Source organism: Ctenopharyngodon idella, chromosome 11 (genome assembly GCF_019924925.1).
Source record: "Ctenopharyngodon idella isolate HZGC_01 chromosome 11, HZGC01, whole genome shotgun sequence".
In the NCBI taxonomy this organism is placed as follows: Eukaryota; Metazoa; Chordata; class Actinopteri; order Cypriniformes; family Xenocyprididae; genus Ctenopharyngodon; species Ctenopharyngodon idella.
This window is the reverse complement of record NC_067230.1, coordinates 19,643,279-19,666,588: the sequence shown is the minus strand read 5'-3', so window position 1 is coordinate 19,666,588 and position 23,310 is coordinate 19,643,279. Positions and strand designations below refer to the sequence as shown.

Genomic DNA, 23,310 nt, shown 5'->3' with positions numbered 1-23,310 from the left:
GTCAACTTTGACCACAGTAGTGAACAATTACATTTGTCAGATGGGTGATACATAGGGGTGTGCGATATTGACAAAAAATATCTCAATATTTTCTGGGATTTTCTCGATAATGATAATTAGACGTTAGTGTGTTTGTAGTGGTACCTTGGCAGGTTTTGGGCTGCCGTGGACAGCTGACTCCGGTGGCCTGTTGCATGAAGCTAGTTGAACAAACTCTGAGTTTCAGAGTAGGTTTGGAGTTGACAAATCCAGATAAACCCAACCTGGTTTAGATCAGGTTCAACTGTTGCAGGATCAACACTCGGTATAAACTTTCTCTGTCAACTCAGGTTTAATCCAGAGTTTGCAAAGCGTGTGCACCTGAAAGTGTGACACGTGCGGCAAACAGCCAATCACACGGAACAAGGAGAATGTCAGTTTGATTCACTTCTTGCGAGGTAGCCGCTCAATTCATGTCTCTTCCGAAGATTAAGAGATCGTTATGAAAAATATGAAATTAAACGCATTTACAAAGCAGGAATAAACACTGATGCAGTGAAAGTTTGAGAAGGCAGCTGAAAGAAAATATCTGACTATATCAATGCATGTGAATCAAACAAATAGACAAAATAATTAATATAGTTTCACAAAGAGCTCAAAAGAATACATGTAAGCTTAATCTGTTTAAAAGCTTTATATATTATGCATGTATTACATTTATTTAAATTAAATATAAAAGCAAAGTTTAATATTGTCAATTAATATAATAGGCCTAATTATATGAATATGTCATGAATTATTCATAATTTTAATTTAATATAAATATAATGAATAATTAACAGCAATTTTGAGCAATTTTGTCTCTAAAATGTTTTCACTATAAACTGATTTAATTTGGAGCGAGAGATACAGGGGGAGTGGCTTCATTGCATCAGATACATGTCACTTTACTCACAGCTGATTGGTCGAGTTTGGGTTTGTGATCTCTAACTCAGAATAAAACCTGCTCCGGAGCAGGTTAGCCGTGAAGCGTAAGTTACCATAGCAATGAACCCCGCTAAAAACCACTCCACCTTCATAAGCCCGAAAAACCAGAGTTTGCTCAAACTAATCTTGAACTTGCAACTGAAACCGGCTTTGTGCAACAGGAAGTTTTTTTGATATTCTTCATATTTTGTGTGGTGGTTAGTTTGCAGCAGTGACAGAAATGATCTTTTCCAATAAGTTTAAATTGATTTTTTTTTTTTTTTTTTTTTTTTTACCTTTTCATGAGCATTTTTACCTTTTGTAAAGCCATTTTTTAATGCTAATTAAATGTATGCCTCATCTTTTGTGTCAAATTCTTGCATTTAATCAATAAATTCAATTAGAACAATAAGACACAATAGGGCTGTTACCATTCAAATGAAATCAGCATCAACAAAATGAATCTTTGCAATGCAGAGGAAACGAGCTGCGTCTGAAGTGGCATTTAGATGCATTTACACACACTGTTTAATGCCGTTCAGAGCTGACAAATGCATTTAAACTGCAATTACAAATGCATAAATAATGTTTTGACATTTTAAACATAAAACGTTAAATGTTGATATTTTGAAATTATTTTAAAAATGAAAAGATACTTTAAATGTGACATTAAAACCACCAGTAGGTGGCAGCAAGTCACCATTAATGAGTGAGTCATTGAGTTTCAACTGATTCATACCAAATGGATGATTCATTCAGGAACAAAGCATTTGACTGTCTTAAAGGATTAGTTCACTTTCAAATGAAAATCACCCCAAGCTTTACTCACCATCAAGCCATCCTAGGTGTATATGACTTTCTTCTTTCTGATGAACATAATCGGAGAAATATTAATAAATATCCTGACGCATCCAAGCTTTATAATGGCAGTGAACGGGGTCACGAGTATGAGCTGAAGAAAGTGCTTCCATCCATCATAAACATACTCCACACGGCTGCGGGTGTTAATAAAGGCCTTCTGAAGTGAAGCGATGCGTTTGTGTAAAAAAAAAATTAAAAAAAATCCATATTTAAACAAGTTATGAAGTAAAATATCTAGCTTCCACCAGACCGCCTTCCGTATTCAACGTACGAAGAAAGTGTAAAACTCTTGCAGTTCAAAAAGCTTACGCTACGTCCTACGCCTTCCCTATTCAACTTACGGAAAAAGTGTAACTGACGCGACGCCAGTTTACACTTTCTTCGTAATACGGAAGGCGGTCTGGCAGAAGCTAGATATTTTACTTGTTAAATATGATTTTTTTTTTTTTTTTTTTTTTTTTTACACAAACACATTGCTTCACTTCAGAAGGCCTTTATTAACCCCCCAGAACCGTGTGGAGTACGTTTATGATGGATGTGGATGGAAGCACTTTCTTCAGCTTATATTTGTGAACACTGTTCACTGCCATTATAAAGCTCGGATGTGTCAGGATATTTATTAAAATATCTCAGATTGTGTTCATCAGAAAGAAGAAAGTCATATACACCTAGAATGGCTTGAGGGTGATTAATGCTTGGGCTAATTTTCATTTGAAAGTGAACTAATCCTTTAAAGAGTGAGTCATTGAATCATTTATTCAAACGATTCCTTCATTCACCGCTGTGTGTTGCTCAGACACGCAAATCAGTTCTGTGGCTTTGTTTGGAACTACTTTTGTTGGCGAAATAGAATGAAAATAGGCAATATTGTGCCTAAAATGTAAGTCACTAAATATTAACTTCTTGTTTATTGAACTGTTGTATAAAATCAATATCTCATTTGTAATCATGCTGATATTTGGAGCAAAACTGCACTCTTCATGTGATATTGATTGAACTATATTAAATTATATAAATATAAAAGACATACAGATGTACTTTATCCCCTTATCTTCAATATCAGGTGCATTATAAATGGTTTTAATGGACTAAATCATGTAGTGAAAGCGTGCACTACATCCCATAGTGTATGCGTCTGTGTTTTTGTAAAGCGAGGGACATAGTTGATAATTTCAGATCGCACATCGTTAAAACAACAATCACGATATTATCGCAGATGATATCACACACCCCATAGTGATACAGTGGTATTTTAGTGTAATTTATCATATTTATGAATATTTTGAATTAGCATTTAATTTGTATTTCATTTTAATTTGTTTGTTTTTTTTTTGTGATTTTGCCATTATTAGTTTTTCTTTCAAATATTTCAGGAAAGCGTAAATTTATATTTCAATTTTATTTTTAGTGATTTTAGTACTGAAGTTTATTTATTTCACTAAAAGGCAACATTTCTAATTTTGTAGTATTTATTAATATTTTGAATTATCTGATTTTTATATTTACAGTTTTCAATTAAACTTGTTTTAATAATTGTATTATGTGCTTTTTTTTTTTTTTTTAAGTTAATATTGAAGGACTTTTTTTTTTTCTTTTTTCTTTTTTTTAAATATTGTTTCAGCTTTATTTCAATTACCTAAAATATATATATATATTTTTTTTAAACTGGGGTGTTAAGTGCATTATTTTACCTATCTAGTTAAATTATAGTTTTTAGGTTTTGCTACTGCCCTAAAAATGTGTCATAATCTGTATTGTAACAATGAACTTGTCGACCTATGTAAAGTTCTTCCTCTTTTTAACCATTGCTCCCTTTCATCTAGCACATTTGTTCTGCACACTTCAGTGTAGTGCTGTATTTGACGCATCTGTAATCTTTCCATCTCTCCTCTGCTTACAGTTCTATCTCCAGGACACCAAAAGCAGCAATGGCACCTTCATCAACAGCCAGCGTCTGAGCCGCGGGTCGGAGGAGAGCCCTCCCTGTGAGGTGCTCTCCGGTGACATCATTCAGTTTGGGGTGGATGTGACAGAGAATACCCGGAAAGGTGAGGAAAGCCTGTTTGTGTTAGTGGCGATAGTGAAACGTGGCACAACTGTGTGTTTGTCTGTAATGCAGGCGTGGAGGTGTACATACAAATATTCCTTTATTTATTCCTTTATTAAAATGCATTTGGTGCTTGACGAGTGTTAATTTCGGGCCCTGTTTTCTTGGTAGTGTAATAGAGGACACCTCTGATTGAAAGTTGAAGTCTTTTACACAAATGCAGCCATTACATACTGCACTTTTTGAAGATGCTGTAATGGCGGAGACGCAATTTCGAAACCCAAGAGCGCTGGTTGATTGCTTTTCTGCATGTGTTGTAACTGAAGTACATGCAATGGGATGCTTTCACAATCAGATACAAATGCAAAGCAACCTACCCTTTCAAAATGAATGTAAGCAAACATCACTTCATAGCAGAATGAAAGTACACAAGAATGAGAACCTGTTAGGAGCGCTGTATTTTAACTGGCGAGGTATTAAAATGAGCTTTTCTTTGGAAACTTGTTTCCAGTGGGTGTTGTGTGTTTGATTCTTAGCATTGTTGCGGCACAAGTTGGCTTGGTCTCATCAGAACGTCAGGAAATCTTCTCTCTGGATGTTTTTGATGATCATAAACACTCACTTTTAAAGCTGGTAAACTTTAGGACATGTACGCTTCTTAGATAACCTCATATTAGTGCTTGTTATGAACATTTTTATGGCCTGTTTATGTTTGGGATAACCTGTACCTTTCTTTAAAATCTTGTTATGAAAATAATGTTACGTGTCCTGTTTTCTCTTGTTGTTTTTAGTTACTCATGGCTGTATAGTGTCGACCATCAAGCTCTTCTTACCAGATGGCATGGAAGCTCGCCGGCGATCAGAGTAAGTCCTGTTTAAGAGTACATTTTTGTTTTTGGCTGTTTATTGTTCGCTCAACCTGGTGTGTTATTCTTGTCTTTAGGGTAGCTTGAGCTTACCAGCTTTATCACTTATAAAAACATGATGCATAAAGAGATGTGATAAAATCTCTGAGAACTGAGGCTTACAGCTGCTGATTATACTGATTCAGTTGACCCAAACAACATTTGCCTGTGCTTGTTCAGGGGAAATGACATGTGGGCTGTTAGTTTTTAGTTTTTGTATGACTGGAATTAGTGGTGGATCAGATCTTGGCTTTTATGCTGGTTTTGGTTCTGCGGTTGTTGTCGTCATTTCCTTGCTTTATTTTCTTGGTTATTTAGTAAACATAAGTATTTACATATATAATCTAACCACATGCCACAGTGATGCTCTGTGCCTTTCCATTAAGGCAAAGTTTAGCAGGATATTCCAAATGAAATTCAACGTAAAAGGTCCATTGATGGCATCTAAATAATTTGGACTAACAGTCCAAAAAAAGTGTAAATACACAAAATGTCTGTGTAATGTTGTTTAAGAACTATAGGTTTACTTTTTTTTATAAACTAAAGAGTCTACATTATATTCTATTTGGCACAGAGCTCAAATTCTATTTAGCCCACAATGTTCTTTACTGCAAACACAAATCACAAAGATTTACAGTAAAAATGCCAGCTGTGGTTGCCATTACATAACCATAAATACAGTAGCGACATTTTAAGCTTTATAGATTTGACTCAATTTACAGTAAAAAAAAATAAGATGTAACAAAATCCTAATGTACATAACAGATGTAAGAAAAAAGGAAGAAAGTTATTTCAATGAAAAACCATCAAATGTGAGCTGTCTCACAGATTTCTGGGAATGTCAGTTTATGCTTTTCACTGTAAATTATAAGATGATTTGTTCTTTTTCACTTCCAAAAACTGTACATTTAACAGTATTTTACTGTAAAATTGCATGAAATGTCCCCAGAATGTGTCTGTGAAGTTTCAGCTCAAAATCCCCCACAGATCATTTATTATAGCTTGTCAATTTTGCCCCTATTTGGGTGTGAGCAAAAACACGCCGTTTTTGTGTGTGTCCCTTTAAATGCAAATGAGCTGCTGCTCCCAGCCCCCTTTCCAGAAGAGGGCGGAGCTTTAACAGCTCGCGCGTCGGTCGCTCAACAACGACAAAGCTGGAGAATCTCATGCAGCCAAAATGAGGATTGTCAGTAACGGTGTTCAGCCTTACATTGTTCAAACCGGAGTCGACACTGATGGAGAGACTCAGGAAGAAGTTTTCAACTTCAACTTTTAGAATGAAACTGGACGTTTCTGAATGGTTAGTGGATAAATTTATGTAGTTGCTGTGGAGTTGATTCAACTCATCGACTAGCATGTGCCGTCATGTTAATCTTTTGTGTAAAAGCCGCATGGACGCCCACTATACATAGCATACCTGTTTGGCAAACAGAGCCATACACACCAGGCTAACATTTATGATTGCTATCAAATGCTGTGAATGGTCTAATTTTTTCCCCCCAAAGTTTCGTTTGGACAGAAACACTTCTGTCCTCATCTGTTCTGTACTCATCTGCGCAGCCAACGACAGAACAGTTAGCATACTTTGCTCGCACTTTTGCCATGGCATTAGAACTGGTACACCGCTGTCGCTTGGGAAAACAAAATGGCGGCGCCGTGGGTGGAAACATGCAGATTAAATGGTGGTAATATAATAAGATCCCCTTCCTACATCACAAGGGGAGCGAAATCTGAGCGGCAAGTTTTTTCACATGCTTGCAGAGAAAGGCTTGCCAAAACAAAGTTGCTGGGTTGTCCTTTTTCACGTTTTCTGGGTTGGTAGATGCACTGGGGACCCGATTATAGCACTTAAACACGGGAAAAAGTCACATTTTCATGATATGCCCCTTTTAAATCTATACCAATTTTTCACTATATATATTAAGGGTATTTACTGTTAACCAATTAACAGGTTTTTACTGTTTAAAATTAAGTATTTATTTATTTATTTATTTTTACAGTGGATGGCATTGATTGATAGCGCTTTGTTCATCAAATTCTAATGATAGCTTACAAAAAGGTGTTTTTTTTTCTTCTCAGGGCCAAAAGGCCTGAATTTCATTTGCGCATGACTCACTGTGACCCGGCCAGTTATTGATTTTTGATTGGATTTGCGTGAAGCTGCATGAACAGCAGACTGTCTGAGACGGGAGATGAACGCAGGCACCGCAGGGGTCTCGCGGGTCTCATCCGCCTCCATCTGCTCCCCGTTCCATTTCCACAGCATTAGTCTGAATGTCACCAAATCCAGACGGGTTTTATTATGTTGAAATCTAGGTATACACCAAACAAGCACACCAACTTTGCATTTCACCTGCATTTTCTTCATTTAGTTAAAAGCCTGCATAGCGTATTGCTATTAAACTGCCATCCTGGGTTCAGAGCCAAGCCAGTCGTCTAGTTAGTAATCTGATGCTCGGCACGGCTGCCGTTTATTATATTCATGAAGAGGGATATTGATGGTCTTGTTGACGGAAGGGATTTCCTACCACCGTATGAATGCTATGTTTGACTGTGCCTGTATCATCGGCTATAAAAATCGTTTAACGGAAGGCATCCGTGAAGCAGATGGCTCTTGCATTGAACGCTTCCCTGCGGCCTCCAGTGCTGGCAGGACCTGTTAAACCAACTCACGTGGAAACAAGGTGGGCATCTGTGCCATTTCAGGCGCTTTAAAAGATTTTATGCATCTCCTCGTTTAGCATGGAAGTGCTCCCTGAATAAAGCTGATAAATCTCAGAGATCTTTCCTTTTCTAAACTCCATAAACAATGCCAGGGATGTGGGACCACACACCTTGAGTCTCTGCTGCTGGCAGACTGTTTCTAAATCCTCACTGTGGCTCAATGCATTAATGACTGTACCTTGTTTCTTTTCTTTAACTTCCTCTCTGTTAAGGATGGGTCAGTGATTGTTGACTGGTTTAATAGTTGACTAGTTTGTTAGCTAGAGGTCAGCTTCCAAGTTTATCTAGATTTTTATTTTTTTTAATTTTTTTTATTGTATATAATATAAAATGTATGATAAAATATAAAATGTTCTATTTTGAAATACCTTCTCTTATCCCAGTTTATTTGTTCAGGCACAACTTTAGATAAGCCAATTGCCAAGGTTTTTTTTTTATTTTTTTATTGCAATAGTTTTATTTATACTTTTATATATTATTTATTAATACTTACATATAATACACACACACACACACACATACATATATATATATATATATATATATATATATATATATATATATATATATATATATATAAATAATAATAATAATAATAATAATAATAATAATATTAATTATATATTATTATTATTATTATTTTTTATTTTTTTATTTTTTTTCTGGACTCTGTATTAATAGTTAAATTAAATGTTATTAATCAAAAAGCATATCTAAATAATTGAAATCATGAAACTTACAATATAACAGCAATTTATTAAAAGTTTTTATTTTCAGGGCTCCGTGAAATACTTTTTATTTGTTCTCAAATTCAGTTTTATTTAATTTGTTTTTTTTGTTGTTTTTTTTTTACCAAATTTTGTTTTCCGTTTTAAATTTTTCTGGATTCCATTTTAATGGTTTAATCGAAAACATGTCTAATTAATTTAATTAATAAAAAGCAACTTAATTTGTTTACAATAATAGGGTTGTAATGTAATAGGGCAATAATTGTGATTACTCCTTTTAAAAGTAAAGTCTTAATTATTGTATTTTTATTATTATTAGTAGTAGTAGTAGTAATAGTAGTAGTAATATTACATTAAGACATACATTATACCGTACAATAGTAATACAATAGTAGTACATAGTACTATACAATCAAACTTTTATTTTGACGGGTTGCCGTGAAGATCTTGAAGTTTCTGTGTGTATATGATATGACAGTAGTTTTTCTCAAATTAAATGGTAAAATGCTCATGAAGTGACTCTCAGAGCAGCTCTGGAGATGAAGTTTGTGTGTTCAAGTCATCATATAGTCAGATGACAGACGCTGGAAAAAACACCGTAAGCATCATGTGTGCTTCAGTATGTGTAGTAAACGTATTCTCGCGTCTGCACCATTCATTCACACAGAGACACATGGAACATGCAGGATTCATATTCAAATAGTCTTGCGGTTTAGTATTCACAGACACTAGTCCATATATATACTTTCTCTTATCCCACCATATTTATTCAGATAAAACTGAACTTATTTTTGACACTAGCTTATGATGCTAGTGCTGCAGAAATTATATGAATTGTGTAGTTGCACCACTGTCCCATCTTTGTTCACTCTGCTCCCTATTTTCTCTTCCTCTTGCCCTGTTAAGCAAACATCAGTCATGTACCGTGACTGCAGTGGAGCTCCTTGGCCGAGCTCTCGACCCAGTCGAATGTTCACATCCAGCTTGAGGTATTTATAGATGCCACACGCGTCTAGTTGTTGAGCTCTTGCCTCTGGAGCCCAGCCAGACCAGAGATGTATGTTTGGGTTTAGCGGCATGTGTCTGTGCGCTCTTCTGTTTATTAGAAGATGCAGTCGAGGGATTGCTGTACGTGTTTGTGGCCAGGGCTTTTACTTGATGTTTGTGTTGAGTGAGGTCAAAAAGGCAGCCTGAGAAATCATTTCTCTGAGAGCGTTACTTCCCACTAGCCTGCTGAAATTCTTTCCAGCAAGTCGACAAAAGACATCTGCTTAAGATATCTCCCTGCTTTTTGAGTTTCTCAGCAAAATGTCTTCACTCTTTCCACTTGATGTTCGTTTAGCCTCTTTCAGATAGATTTGTATTGTTGCTCTGTGAATAGGGATGGATAGATTTATCGAAGGAGGGAAAACGACAGAGATGTGATAGTCATCGAGGGATGGGTTGCTGGCTGCTGATTGTTTTTATTTTCCATCTGGAGGGCGATAGAGTGAAATACTGGAGAGGGATGTCCCGTTTCCTCCACTGGGTGAACTCTCACCATTCTCTTTCCCACTGTAATTGATCACAGATTTCAGCAGGAGACCACAACCAGAAGTGGGACATTGTTTCCAGTTTACTCATAGAGATTTTGTAATAGGTTTCCAATCTGCCAATCACACTTTATTGGTTCCCTTGTGAGTCATTTAATTTCTGCAAATGCTATTCTGCAGTCCAATTTTGTTGATCGCTTGGTTTCTATTTCGGTATTAATCTCATCAGCCAAACTCCTGCTTCTCAAAGCTGTTTGATACACATCAAATACATTCTGATTGGCTGTAGTTGATATTCACAAAAGTATGGTTCAATAGACCAATTTGGAGCAGACGTCACAGTTACGTCACTTGCCACTGCGTGCACATAGTGGAGGCAGAAAAATAGCGGTAACAAGTGGAGGAAAATGGGCAAAATCCACAGAATTTTTATAGAATAGCGTCGTTGAAGACACACTATGAAGCTAAACGGAGATGCTTGTTGCAAGTCACAGACTGGACTGATGAAACCTGCGATGATTAGTCTACTATTAAACCATGAATTTGAAACCGTAAGTCTACATAATATTCACATATGCAGTTCATAGGGGACATGCATACATAGCAGTTACAGCATAAAATAATATTTAAACCTATAACATAACTTTTAAACATTGCCTATAACATTTTTATCTCACAATTCTGACTTTTTTTTCTTGCATTTGCGTGTTTATATCTCCCAGTTCGGACTTTATAACTCGCAATTGTGAGTTTATATCTCACTTCTGAAGGAAAAAAAGTCAGAATTGCGTGATACAAACTCGGATTTGCGAGAAAAAAGGTCAGAATAATGAGATATAAACTCGAAATTAACTTTTTATTTTATTCCATGGCTTCCAGAAACTGCTACTGCACAACTGTCATTTTCTGCCACAGGTAGGCTCCGCCCACAAAAATGTGTGTACATGCACTCTCGTAATGCGATTATAATGGGATTTTGGCAATATTGTGATTAAACTTTATCAATACTTCGATTGAAGTTATGCGATTAAACTCATAATTGTAGTAAGCATAATAGCATTAAACTAGGTGGTGAACGCAGATTTTAATCGCAATATACATGCATGTAAACACCTTACCACCATCTTTATCCAGACAACGCGACGAACGCGATGGCAGCGTAGGCAAACCGGGCATTGCGATGTTCATCACGGCGCCAAATAATATCCAGTACGTCCATAAAAATTTATTTTGAATTTGATGTAAGTAGATCAAAACAATGGCATTTAACATGCATACTGTATGCCTGTATATCTGAGTGTGGTATAAACATATTAGTGAATAATCAGAGTAATGAAAATTGCATGTAAACTGGAGTGAAGAGTTCTGCTCGTGTCATGTAAACATCTTGCTGCGATTAAGACCTTACCCTGATTATGAGAAATAATCGCATTATTGGTGCACATGTAAACGTAGTCCATGAGTGACTGATTTGGTTGATCAATGGCTGATGGATTGGTAGGGTGGATTATAGTCTTTATATACATTTTCATCATGAGCTAGATATGTGGTGCTATGCATCTGTATGAGTCTCTAATTAGTTTTTCTAAATGTCATGTAAAGAACAAACTGGTTGGTAATTTTGCATGTCAGTCAGCCTTGACAGTGCCATATTAATTGTTTTAATCGCTAATCTCTGAGGATAAAAACAAAATACTTCTCAATCAAATTCAGAGTGTTTTCTGTGGCTCTGTTGATATCTGCAAGTCTTCATGAATTATCAGTGAGCCCATGACTGCCATATTGAAACAACCACCTCAAACAATGGTGTGTGTGGCTGCAGGCTTGGAACAGGAGGGTTACTGTGACTCATCTCTGGCTTACATAAACACACACTCACAAGACACAGTGCCTGAAGCTCCACACTGCTGTAGTGGGAGATGTTGCTATCATGAACATTCCGAACTTCAAATTAACAAATCAGAAATAGATCATTTTAGATCGTTTTTTTTTTTTTTCCATCCATTTGTATAAGTAGCCCCACCATATTGGTATCGGCCTCTGTGTTCCTTTTTAATGTTATCGTTATCACCCGATAAAAAATGTTGGTATATTAAAGTCAATGAATAATGGATTATTTCCTTCAGCTGAGACACTTCAGGTGCGCACTGTTCATCATGATGGTTTTTAATTGCTTGAATTATGATTGGAATCACTTTAAACACGTGCAACGCAAGTCTGTCATGTAGGTTACATAAAATTATAATGAGAACACTACTTTAAAAGAATGTGAATTATTTGTACACCCGTATTTTAGCGCGTTGTTACAGGAAGAATGCTTCCACAAAAGCATTCTTTGAAAGGCAAATTTTTTTTTTTTTTGATAAAGAAAGTTGGCCAAACAAGTGTAAAATTAATTTTAAAACTTACACTGGTTCAGACTAAGCTGCTGTACTGCACATGTTTGATTTATGTTGAAGTGCTAGGGACATGGCTTTTGTTTTTGGCTCTCAAAAATTATATAAAAATTTGTAGGGATGCACAATATATCGGTATTGGCCGATATATGTTCATTTTTAATGTTATCGTTATCAACTTTATTTAAAAATAAAGAATTATCGTTATCAGTACCAGCAAAAATTTTCAAATCAGTGCATCCCTAAAAGTTTGTATTTAGATTTATCGGCAAACATATAGGTTATCGGCTTTCAAATATAAAGAATTATCGGTTATCGGTACAGTCCAAAATGTTCATATCGATACATCCTTAAAGATTTGGATTTAGATTTATCGGGAAATATATCGGTTATTGGCTTTCAAATATAAAGAATTATTGGTTATCGGTATCGGCGCATCCCTAGAAAATTTGCATATTCACAGTATACATACTATATATACTGCTCTATATGGTGCAGTATGATTTAGTATGGTTGTATGCTGTTCTAAACATAAACTTTGTTTGCGTAACGTGAAGTGCCACTGCTATAAGGATGTTTGTGGATCATCATTGCATAACTCTATTTAGTTATGAACATCCCACAAGCGCTGTCTTCCCCCATGTCTGCTGGAATGCTCTCCAACCCGTCAGCTTTGTTTCTTTGCATGAGTTACTGAGCAGATGCCATGGGGCAGACAGCCAGGGGATCAGGTTTTGCTACTATTGTCCCGCCTGAGTTTCACTGCGTATGAAAATTGAAGGCTCTTCAGATCGGTTTGGAGCTCTGAGGGACTTTGGAGTGTTTTATTTCAGAAGAGTTTGGAACTATCACATGACAAGCACTTGAACTTTGACCGCTGCCTGTGGGAGAGGCGTGGATGGTGTTGAACTGTGTGGAGCGGACAGAACTTCGCTGTTTTGGTTTTGCACAAGCGACGAGGATCCAGCCATGTTATCAAGCGGCTAAAGAGAGCATGACAGCATGATCTTCTGCAAAGTGCCTGAAAGAAAATATTAAGACCACAGACATGGAAGTGAAGACCGCCAGACATCTGCTGTGCTGATGGATAACTTACTATAAAGTCTGCTTTTCCTACGCTTCAGGTAACAAGACATTTACAAAAAGAGGGATCGGCAGGCTTTTGAAGGAATGACGCAGTACATGTGGGAAAAAAATGCTTGAAATGTGAATCACATCCAGCAGGAAATTTTTATATGGATGTGTTGAGGCCTGAACTATCTCAACTTTTTTTCTCTCTACATGTTTTATAATTCACTTACCTGGATAACAGGTGTTTAAGGCTGGTCAGTTAATAATTAATGTACTGAAATATGTGTTGAACAAGGCCTGAACACATGCTGAATATGTTTTTAAATGACTTGTACAGTATGCAGCCTTACTCTTGAGACTAGGGATGCACGATTTATCGGCCACAATATCAGTATCATTTTTAATGTTAACGTTATTGGCCCGATAAGAGAATTTGGTCGATATATTAAAGCAGATTAAAAAATTGATTCTCAATGATAGTTTTGAATTGCTTGAAATCACTTCAGAAAGGAAAATACAGTTAAGTGCAACATGTACAACGCAAGTCTGTCATGAACGCTACATAAAACTATAATGGGAACTAGGGCTGCTCGATTATGGCAAAAATCATAATCACGATTATTTTGGTCAGTATTGAAATCACAATTATTTAACACGATTATTGGTGGGTGATGTGATAAGTCTTATTTCATGATGTGAGTAATTTAAATGTCAGTGAAATTTCACAATTATCAATACTTCAGGAAAAACTAATACTAGGTTAATTAATGTAAGTAAAAAGTCCTCAAAACAGCTACAGAAGATAATAAACAGCCAACAATTAAATAAGAACAAAGAAACTAATTACAAACAAAGCAGACAAAAAATACAACAGAACAAAAATACAAATGAAATAAACAGTGCTTTGGGTTTTTCAGATAGATGTACTAACAGTGGTATTTAGTTAAGTAATACCCAACAGAAATTGAATAAAGTAATCAAATGTAAAATAACTGCTGTATACATTAAATATAGACTAATTCTTATTTAAAACTAAAAAAAGTTATTCATTCAAGAGCAGTGGGTGATTTTATCTTTGTCTTTTCTTGTTAGATTAACAATGACCTCAGCATTCATTAATGTTGGCTGCTGTCCCTTTAAGAACTGGACGGACCCGATATAAGCCTACTGTTATGCTGCCTTAACAAGGTCTCGGAATTATGGCAAATACGAGTTTGCTTGGTAAAAATTGCACATGAACACCCTTTCATTTCGCATGCGATGAGCTCGTAATCATGACTTTAGGAGTGGTAATTATCAAATTTCCAATAGTACATGAAGGCAGCAATACACACGCGCACTTTCTCACAGTACACTTAAGACATAACCGACTGCATTTACGAGGATACTTACCAAAACGGCATTTGTTCCGCACTGTCTCGGAGCGCGTGCACAGGTGGCCGCCTAGGGAACAGCGTCTGTTTCGTGGCTTAACGCGCTTTTTAATAGCACGGTTTATGTTTAATATCAAGCACGCCCCGAAGTTTAGCAACATTAGACTGCATTTTACATCCCTCTCTTATTCGACTGATTTGGATGTTAAGTTTGGGTTAGCGAGGAATAAAAGCGCACCACTGTGAAGGAAAGGAAGGTGTGCTGAACGGAATGCAGCAGCAGTACTGTAATCGCTTTACCTCGATTATCTTGTTTTCATAATCGTCGGAAGCCAATATCGAAATTGAAATCGAAAATACGATTAATTGCACAGCCCTAATGGGAACACTATAATTGTATGCTTGGGACATGGCTTTTTTTTGGTGAAACTTTTGTTTTTGTAATCAGGCTCTCAAAAATTATATAAAAATTTGGAATGTAGATTTATCGGCCAATATATTTGTTATTGGCTTTCAGATATAAAGAGTTATCGTTATCGACCAAAATTGTAATATCGGTGCATCCCTAAAAATTTGGATTTAGATTTATCGGCCAGTATATCGGTTATCAGCTTTTAAATATAAAGAATTATCGGTTATCGGTATCGACCAAAATTTTAATATTGGTGCATCCCTACTTAAGACCCTATGAAATGGCTTGATGAATGCAATTTGCCTTCTTCTGTTGACATATTTCCTGTTCCAACAGGAAGTTGGTGAAGGGTACATTTCAAAGGGCTTGTTCTTCCAAAAGAACTCATCCTTTCCCAATTTATTCCCATAGTCATACAAAACCTGGCAAATATTAGGGAAATTGCAAATTACATGCTTGGAAAACTCATGGAAATGAAAGAGCATTTTATTGGACAAAAATGTGTGTACCTTGCAAACAAGTATACAATATTTTGTCCAGTTACATATTTAAGTTTGTTTTGTCATCTTATCATTATAAATAACAAAGATTTTCAATCCAGGCCATGTTTGGTCAATGTTTTGTCATTATCCATGTTTTTCTGTAGTTCCTCAGGGTTTATGGATTGTCAGGTGGTTCTCTAGACTATATTCAGTTAGATTAATTTCACAAAGTCAGAGTGACAGAGAGCATTTCATATTCTGTTTCTGCCTGTTTTTTTCCTCTAGAGCTCAAAGTCCATAGGTATCACTGCTGACCTTTGAACCCACAGCCTATTTATGTCATTTAAGCACAGGAAACTGGGTTTAAGTGCAGCTTTGCCAACTGGATGGCCGATGTGTTGTGACTTAGCTGGAATCAGTCAGCTGATATCTAATGTTTTGATTAATAGCATGTCTGTGATTAATAGCTTGAATTTTTGTCTTAATGAGTTGTCGACTTGTTCCTTTTATGGGCCATATCGCAGTACTGCACATTACCTTATATAATGTTGCAAAGGCTGTCATGTTTTGATGGGAGCCAGGGTGATTATAGTTAAAAGCTAAAACTAAGTCAAAAACAAAACGGGTAAATGAAACAAAACCCGTTTCACAAAGTTATAAAAGGGCTGTACTGTAAAAGATTAACAGTGCAAAGTTGGATCGGTTGAGTGAGTCTGCTAGCAAATATTTGCACCTAACTTTCCTCATGCATAGTGTCTGTCCCGATCTCTCCATAAACCATTAACAATCTCTTTTTCTCTTCCAGTGTTGTTCCAGCACCACTGCCACTGGCTATTGATAAGGTAAGCGCTCATGACTGTTTTCTTTCGTTATATATGCAGAATGTCAGGTTGTTTTTCTCCAGATTAAACTTGATCATGAATGAATGAGTTCCAGTTCATTATGTTCCTTATTATTGTGTCTTGGATGGTGTCATCTCAAAGCAGCTTGTGTTATGAATGCCATTGATTTCCAAGTCCTTGCTGTTGCTAAAGCCTTGAAATCACACCAGCAAGCATTATGTGCTGCTATCTGAGGTTTCCATGTGGCTCTTTCCGTATGGTGTATTTGTGAACAATCCTGGAGGTGGTCCAGATGAAGTTAGATAATGCAGTTATCCTCTCATGCCATCCTCTGTGTGGGATGCTTCTGTGGAGCTTTAATAGGGAACAATTTATTTGTGTGGCGAATCATTCCCGGCAATGCACAGAGGTGTCTTTCTTTAAAAGTTTTAAATATATACTCACGCTTAATCACATTAGTGTTTAAGCAGAAATCTAATAGCATCATTCTCCTAATGCTTTTTTTGCATCTAGAATCAAATTCTATTACTGATAGCATGTTGATGAGATCTTAGCCACAATAGGGTCAAGGTACATCCCAATTCACATAATATCTGTTGTATAATTTAGTGAAGTGCACTATACCATTCAAAAGTTTGGGGGTTATCTGTGACGTAAGTGTACGCTGATTGGTTGCTAAAAGCACCCACCATTTTTTTAAAAAGACATATATTTACTCCACCAAATACTCTAGAAACATGGAAAACAGTGATAGATGGGCCTCTCAACCTTACGCTAAGGAGAAAATATAGCACAACTTTGAGCTAGACTGTCTACTTTCTTTGTATAACAGTTCTATCTAATTACGTATTAGACAGGACTGTTAAACAGATCGTAAACTAATGAAGACGGAGAATGTGAGCACTGTGTTCTCAGCGCCATCAAAATAAAAGTCACTACAACAAGCGCGGTTTATGTCACTTCAGAGTTCCTACTGGCGGTGCGAACGCAACCAGGAAAATGGCCCTGGGGGAACATTAGTTCTCGGGGAACCACCCTGGTGGCTAAGTTAGTAGAACAACATGGTAGAAAGCCCCTATTATTATTATTATTAAATGCATATGTTTACTTTTTTTATTTAAAGAAGAAACCAAACCAATGTATAATTGACATTTGAGGTTTAATGCTATAGAAAATCAGTACATTTTTCAGGAAGTGTGTTTTCAGCTTGTTTTTTAATTTTTACATAAAAATATGGCATGCAGTTGCTTCAAACAGTGGTATAAAGCTATTCAAAACATCATTCAATGTAATTATGATAATCGTAATTATTAATCGCAATTACAATTTCAGGGGAATAATCGACAATTGTTTTTTTTGTCATAATCGTGCAGCCCTAGTTTAAAATAACCGTTTTCTCTTTGAATATTTTATTAAATGTAATGTATTCCTGTGATCAAAGCTGAATGTTCAGCATCATTACTCCAGTCTTCAGTGTCACATGATCCTTAAGAAATCTTTTTAATATGCTGATTTGCTGCTTAAGAACCGTTTCTGATTGTTAGCAATGTTGAAAATAGTTTTTGTGTAAACTGATGTTTTTTTCAGGATTCTTTAATGAATGACATGTTCAAAAGAACAACATTTATTTAAAACCGAAATCTTTTGTAACATGCTAACTGTTTTTACAGTCACTTTTGATTGATCTAATGTGTCCTTACTAAATGAAAGTATTAAATTCAGTCAAACAACAACAAAAAAATCTGATCCCAAACTTTTGAACAATTATGTATGCATACTTTTTGAGCTAATATTCCTCACAACCTCTTACGCTGTGCAAGACAATGAGTTTGATGTTTCAGTTTTTAAATGTTGGAACCTTAAAGTGAATTAATGATGAATGTTTTGGGGAGTGTTTCAAATTCAGTTGTGACTCGGGCAGATGGATTAGGAAAAACAATCAGCAAATGACATCAGTGTACTGATGGGGCCTGCAGAATGATGACATCATCTGCATCTGTGATGACAAAATCATGCATGTGTAAATCATTTCATCACCACTCTGAACCTCCATCTGTTTTAATGAAGATGGTGTAGAAAGACTGGCGTCCCCCTTAAACCCCATGAATGCAGACCTGTCAATGTCACGTCCATTTCCAGATGCATACAGCGCTTCTATATCTGACGGCAGCATCTGACACTGTCAATTCAAAAATACTCTTTCCGACTTTCTCTCTGCTTGTGGGAGTGTCTCGTCATGTGGATTTAATAAATGTAACTCGAGTCACGATTTTACTATTTGGATCATTGTGGTTACAATATGAGGAACAAGGGCCCTATTCAGCTAGACTGGGTTAATTCAAGGTTATTTGCCAGATTTCACCTTTTCAAAAGATGTTGTTTTAGTTTCTCTTGGTGAGACTGAAAACTGCTTTTGACTGTGCTGATTCAGATGCGTCAAGGACAACATGTGAAAAGATGCTCAATAGATTCAAGGTGATTCGTTGAAGCACACAGACCTGTGGTTTTCATAGATTTATTTATTTTTTTCGCTATTTTTTTCTTTCTGTCGTGCAGGTGTCCGCAAATACACCCAGTATGTATTCTCAGGAACTGTTTCAGCTCTCCCAGTACCTGCAGGTATGGAACAACACTGACCTCTACAGGCCATCTGCAGACATTGTGTCAAAATGCAAAGATGAGATGTTTGTCCATTTTATGTACTGGCCTTGAAATGTAATATACTGTATTAAAGGCACAATATGTAAAATTTTTGCAGCAAAATATCCAAAAACCACTAGGCCAGTGTTATATATTTTGTTCAGAAAATCACGAAATGTTGAACAGTAGTGTATATATTAGAGATCAGATAATGTTGATGTTCTGTTTGTGTCCTTCAGGAGGCCTTACACAGAGAACAGATGCTGGAGCAGAAGTTGGCCACTCTGCAGAGGCTGCTGGCCAGCACACAGGAAGCATCAGAGAGCAGCTGGCAGGTACATCACACATCGCAATTAAAGACGAGTCAATTATTAATTATTCAATACAGATGGCTGTTTAGTAGTGCTCAGAATATGTAACACTTATGACATGATAACAAGGTCTGTTTAATTGGTCTTTACAGGCTTTAATCGATGAAGACCGGTTACTCTCTAGATTGGAGGTGATGGGAAATCAGTTGCAAGCATATTCAAAAGTAAGGCCCGTGTCTGCTTTGAGTATTTGGAATATGTGCTCACAGAAATAGAGTTCCTGTTGCATCACTGCATCCTGTCTTCTCAGAACCAAACGGAAGACGGTATCCGAAAGGAGCTTGTAGCCTTAACAGAGGACAAACACAATTACGAGACGACAGCCAAAGAGTCCCTGAGGCGGGTCCTTCAGGAGAAAATCGAGGTGGTCAGAAAACTGTCTGAGGTGGAGGTAATAAAATATCTTTTATTGATTGTGCAAAAATGAAAGGGACATTTTAAAAATTATATTTATGGTCTTAATATCGGATTGGAACACGCGGTTTCATTTACCACACACACGCACACTGAGGCACGCGTGACGCTCGCGGTGTTTTCATCCTCTGCCTCCTCACTATATGAGGACATGAACTTCATCTCCAGAGCCGCTGAGAGTCACTTCATGAGCGTTTCATTTGAGAAAAAACTATCAGCATATCATAAACACACAGAAACTCAAAGGTCACGGCAACCTGTCAAAATAAAAGTTTGTTTTAACTAGGGGTGGGCGCTATACCGGTATGAAAGTGACTACCGGTATGATGATGTGCCATGATATAGATTTTGCTATACCGTGGATTCCGTTAAGTATTCATAATTCTAATTTTGCATTTGTATTGTTTTGTTAAATTTTGTACAACTTTTAACACTAGAAATGATGATACAGAGTCGAGGCTGAACGTTTAACTTTTTGTCCTCTACCGTGTCCAGCGCCTCACTACACAGGCATTAATAATCAAACACAGAGAGCATTGAAACAGTCCAAATTAATAGAGCACAAACCTACTCAAAACCTACTCAACAAATAAGCGTGCATATAGGCAATAGGGGTGGGAGAAAAAAAATTGATGCATAGATGCAACGATTCTAGATTGATTATGAGCTTAGTTTTTAACCAATGCGCAATGATGCTGCGTGTGCTTGGTGTGTGTCCATGGCACGGAGCAGAGCGAGCGTTTAAATGAATTCCTACTGACGTTGAGCGTGAAGCTCGGAAAGTTCGGAAAAGCAAATTACATTCGCGGGATTCATTGCACGCACAGGGTATGAGAGAGCTGTGAGAAACGCGCACTTTGCTTGATGTTACGCTTGCAGTCTGTGGTCTCGCCCGCCGGTAGGCCTATTTTCCTTACTAATGCTCTACGAAGGCATCATTTATGTTGTTTGGAATACTGTGGGCTTATATATTAAAATATGAAATTCACTGACAGAAGGCTGCTTTCGATTTCAAATTCTCACGTTCGCTTTGTGAAGCGCGCATGCGGCTGTGTGCGACAAGTGCTTAAATGTACGTGCTTCTTAAAATGCTTTTATGACGCGAAATTGATATAAACACAGTCAGTTAAAGACAGGACAGAAACTTCTTATGTTTCAAAAGATATCTCTGCATAGTCTGGATGCAGCTTATTAGACCTCCCGCTATGGCATCAGAAATAATCAAACAACCGTAAAGCTGAGAAAGTGAAAAATCACTCACAGCTCTTGAAAGGTAAATGTTTTGAAAGCACTCTTTGTTTATTGCTTGTAATTTTTCGTTGTTCCTCTTTATTATTTACTAGGCAACTAGCTTGTTTTGTAACTTTATATATGTCCCTATATACAATTCTTAACATACAGTTGTATTAATGTATTTTTTAACTACGTTTTAGCTACGTGTAATTCCACATGTAATTAAAAGCAAATAATAAGCAAATTAATAAGAAAAAAAAGTATCAAGAATCCTTTTGGAATCGGATCGTGACTCCTAGAATCGGAATTGGATCGGATCGTGAGGTGCCTAAAGATTCCATTTCCCACCCCCTAGATAAGATACATATATTGCCTGCAATTTAACTAAGGTCTACTAAAATGTGATTCCAATTTTTTTTCTCATATCACAATATAATATCGATATCCTTTGGACAGTGGAAAATATTGTGATATGAATTTTAGCTCATATCGCCCACCCCTAGTTTTAACTTAAAGAAATTGTGACAGAAATATATAATTGTTGTACAGTAGAATTTAGCCATGTCTCAATGTAATAATAATACTAACACTAAAAATAATAGTAATAAGGAATAATTATTTTTAAGGAATAATAAAAATTATTTTTTTTTTTTAATTTTAGCAGTTGTGCAGCACTTTGTTTGACAAAAAAGTTTGTTTAATATCATATGATTAAAAGATAAATTAAATTAATGTTTTATGCCTTCATTTGATTGCCAGAAAAAACAAAAACATTTCATAGAAATTAAATTACATTTTTTTTTTTATATATATATAAATTTTTTGTTCTTATGAACTCAATCAATTAGACATGCTTTTTGATTATTTACATTTAATTAAATCATTAAAATGAAATTTAATGAGAGAGAACTTAAAACAGAAAACAGAATTTGGTAAAAATGATTACTAAAATAGTCCAAAAATACATGTCAACTAGTAGACTGTCTGCTAAAGGCACATTATTATGATTTATATGGCTTATTAATATACACTTGCGATTAGTCGACTAATTCCTTAAAGGAACGACTACTAGTCAACTGGAAAAATCTTTAGTCGAGGGCAGCCATAGATTTATTTTAAATGCAGTTAAATTATAGAACAAATGTGTATTTTTATTATGTAAAGCAGTATGCAAAACTTAGAATCTGTGCATATAGATTTTACCATGGTAGGAGGTTTTAGATGTAAAGCATCATGGCCAGTTATATCCATTAGCTGTTTTCTGTGGTATTTGTTTCAATCAGCTGTCTGTTTTTGTGTTGCAGAGGAGCTTGAGTAACACAGAAGACGAGTGCACGCACCTGAGAGAGATGAACGAACGCACACAGGAAGAGCTCAGAGAACTCGCCAACAAATACAATGGAGCCGTCAATGAAATTAAGGATCTCACAGAAAAGATCAAGGCATGTCTATCATCACCCACAGTTGCACAGTAAACCTGTTAAATTGCTAAACCCGCTACTTATGTGTTTAGTTGGCAGAGGGCAAACACGAGGAGCTCACTCAGAAAGGCCTGAATGAGAAGAAAGAGCTACAGCTGAGGATTGAAGAGATGGAAGAGAAGGAACAGTCGCTTCAGGCTCGAATCGAAGCTCTGCAGGCGGACAACGACTTCACAAATGAGAGACTAACGGCCCTGCAAGGTAAAATACACAATCATGCAGTATTATAGTACAGGACTCTCGGTTGAGAACGGTGGACATCTATATCACGGTAACTAAGTAAATGAAACTGGTTGAGGAGGAGCTTATGTCAGTATAGAGCTCAAAATCTTCTCGTTGTCGTTTTCCAGTCCGGTTAGAACAGCTGCAGGAGAAAAGCATAAAGGAAAACAACAGTTTAGGTGAGTTGGAGACGCATGCGTCTGCTAGTGTGTTGCTAACCTTGCATCGCCTCTTTGACTAATTCAGCATGGGAGCTTGCCTTTGGTTGCCTATTTTCTTTTTTTTGTTCTGTCCCTCTTTCTTTCTGTCTATCCGGCTTTGCTTTCATAACGACCTGTTCTGTCTCGAAGGCCTTGATCTTTTGTGCTGAGCATGTGTGTTCATGTCGACACCTGTGTGTTCAGTCTAGGAGTCTTACTTAACATTTTCCCCCCTCATTTGGCTGTTTGTCACTAAGTTATCCCTGTGCACTTGTTTAATTAAGCCGTAAACGAGGGAAGTAGTCCGAGGAAAGAGTCTTAGTGTGACCTGGTTGGCCTGGTTAGTCAATTATACTAGATGCTTTCAAGTCTTTTTGATTGATGATAAAGTTTTGAATGTTAATTCTGCTAGTTGATGTTTAATTAGGGTT

General features: G+C 36.5%; 1 protein-coding gene across 6 annotated transcripts in view; it reads left to right on the top strand.

Annotated features, from left to right (window-relative positions):
- slmapa (sarcolemma associated protein a) overlaps positions 1-23,310 on the top strand; it is a 65,327-nt gene that overhangs the window by 16,431 nt on the left and 25,586 nt on the right. For 4 of the 6 annotated variants that reach the window (XM_051912095.1, XM_051912096.1, XM_051912098.1 and 1 more), the window contains exons 2-11: positions 3,707-3,854; positions 4,645-4,717; positions 16,282-16,318; positions 18,875-18,937; positions 19,198-19,293; positions 19,422-19,493; positions 19,580-19,720; positions 22,281-22,418; positions 22,490-22,658; positions 22,808-22,858. In XM_051912095.1, coding sequence (XP_051768055.1) covers positions 3,707-3,854; positions 4,645-4,717; positions 16,282-16,318; positions 18,875-18,937; positions 19,198-19,293; positions 19,422-19,493; positions 19,580-19,720; positions 22,281-22,418; positions 22,490-22,658; positions 22,808-22,858 — 988 coding nt within the window. Of the gene's footprint in view, positions 1-3,706; positions 3,855-4,644; positions 4,718-13,015; positions 13,263-16,281; positions 16,319-18,874; positions 18,938-19,197; positions 19,294-19,421; positions 19,494-19,579; positions 19,721-22,280; positions 22,419-22,489; positions 22,659-22,807; positions 22,859-23,310 lie in introns of those variants that run through there. The other 2 variants (XM_051912100.1, XM_051912101.1) reach the window with 2 other exon arrangements.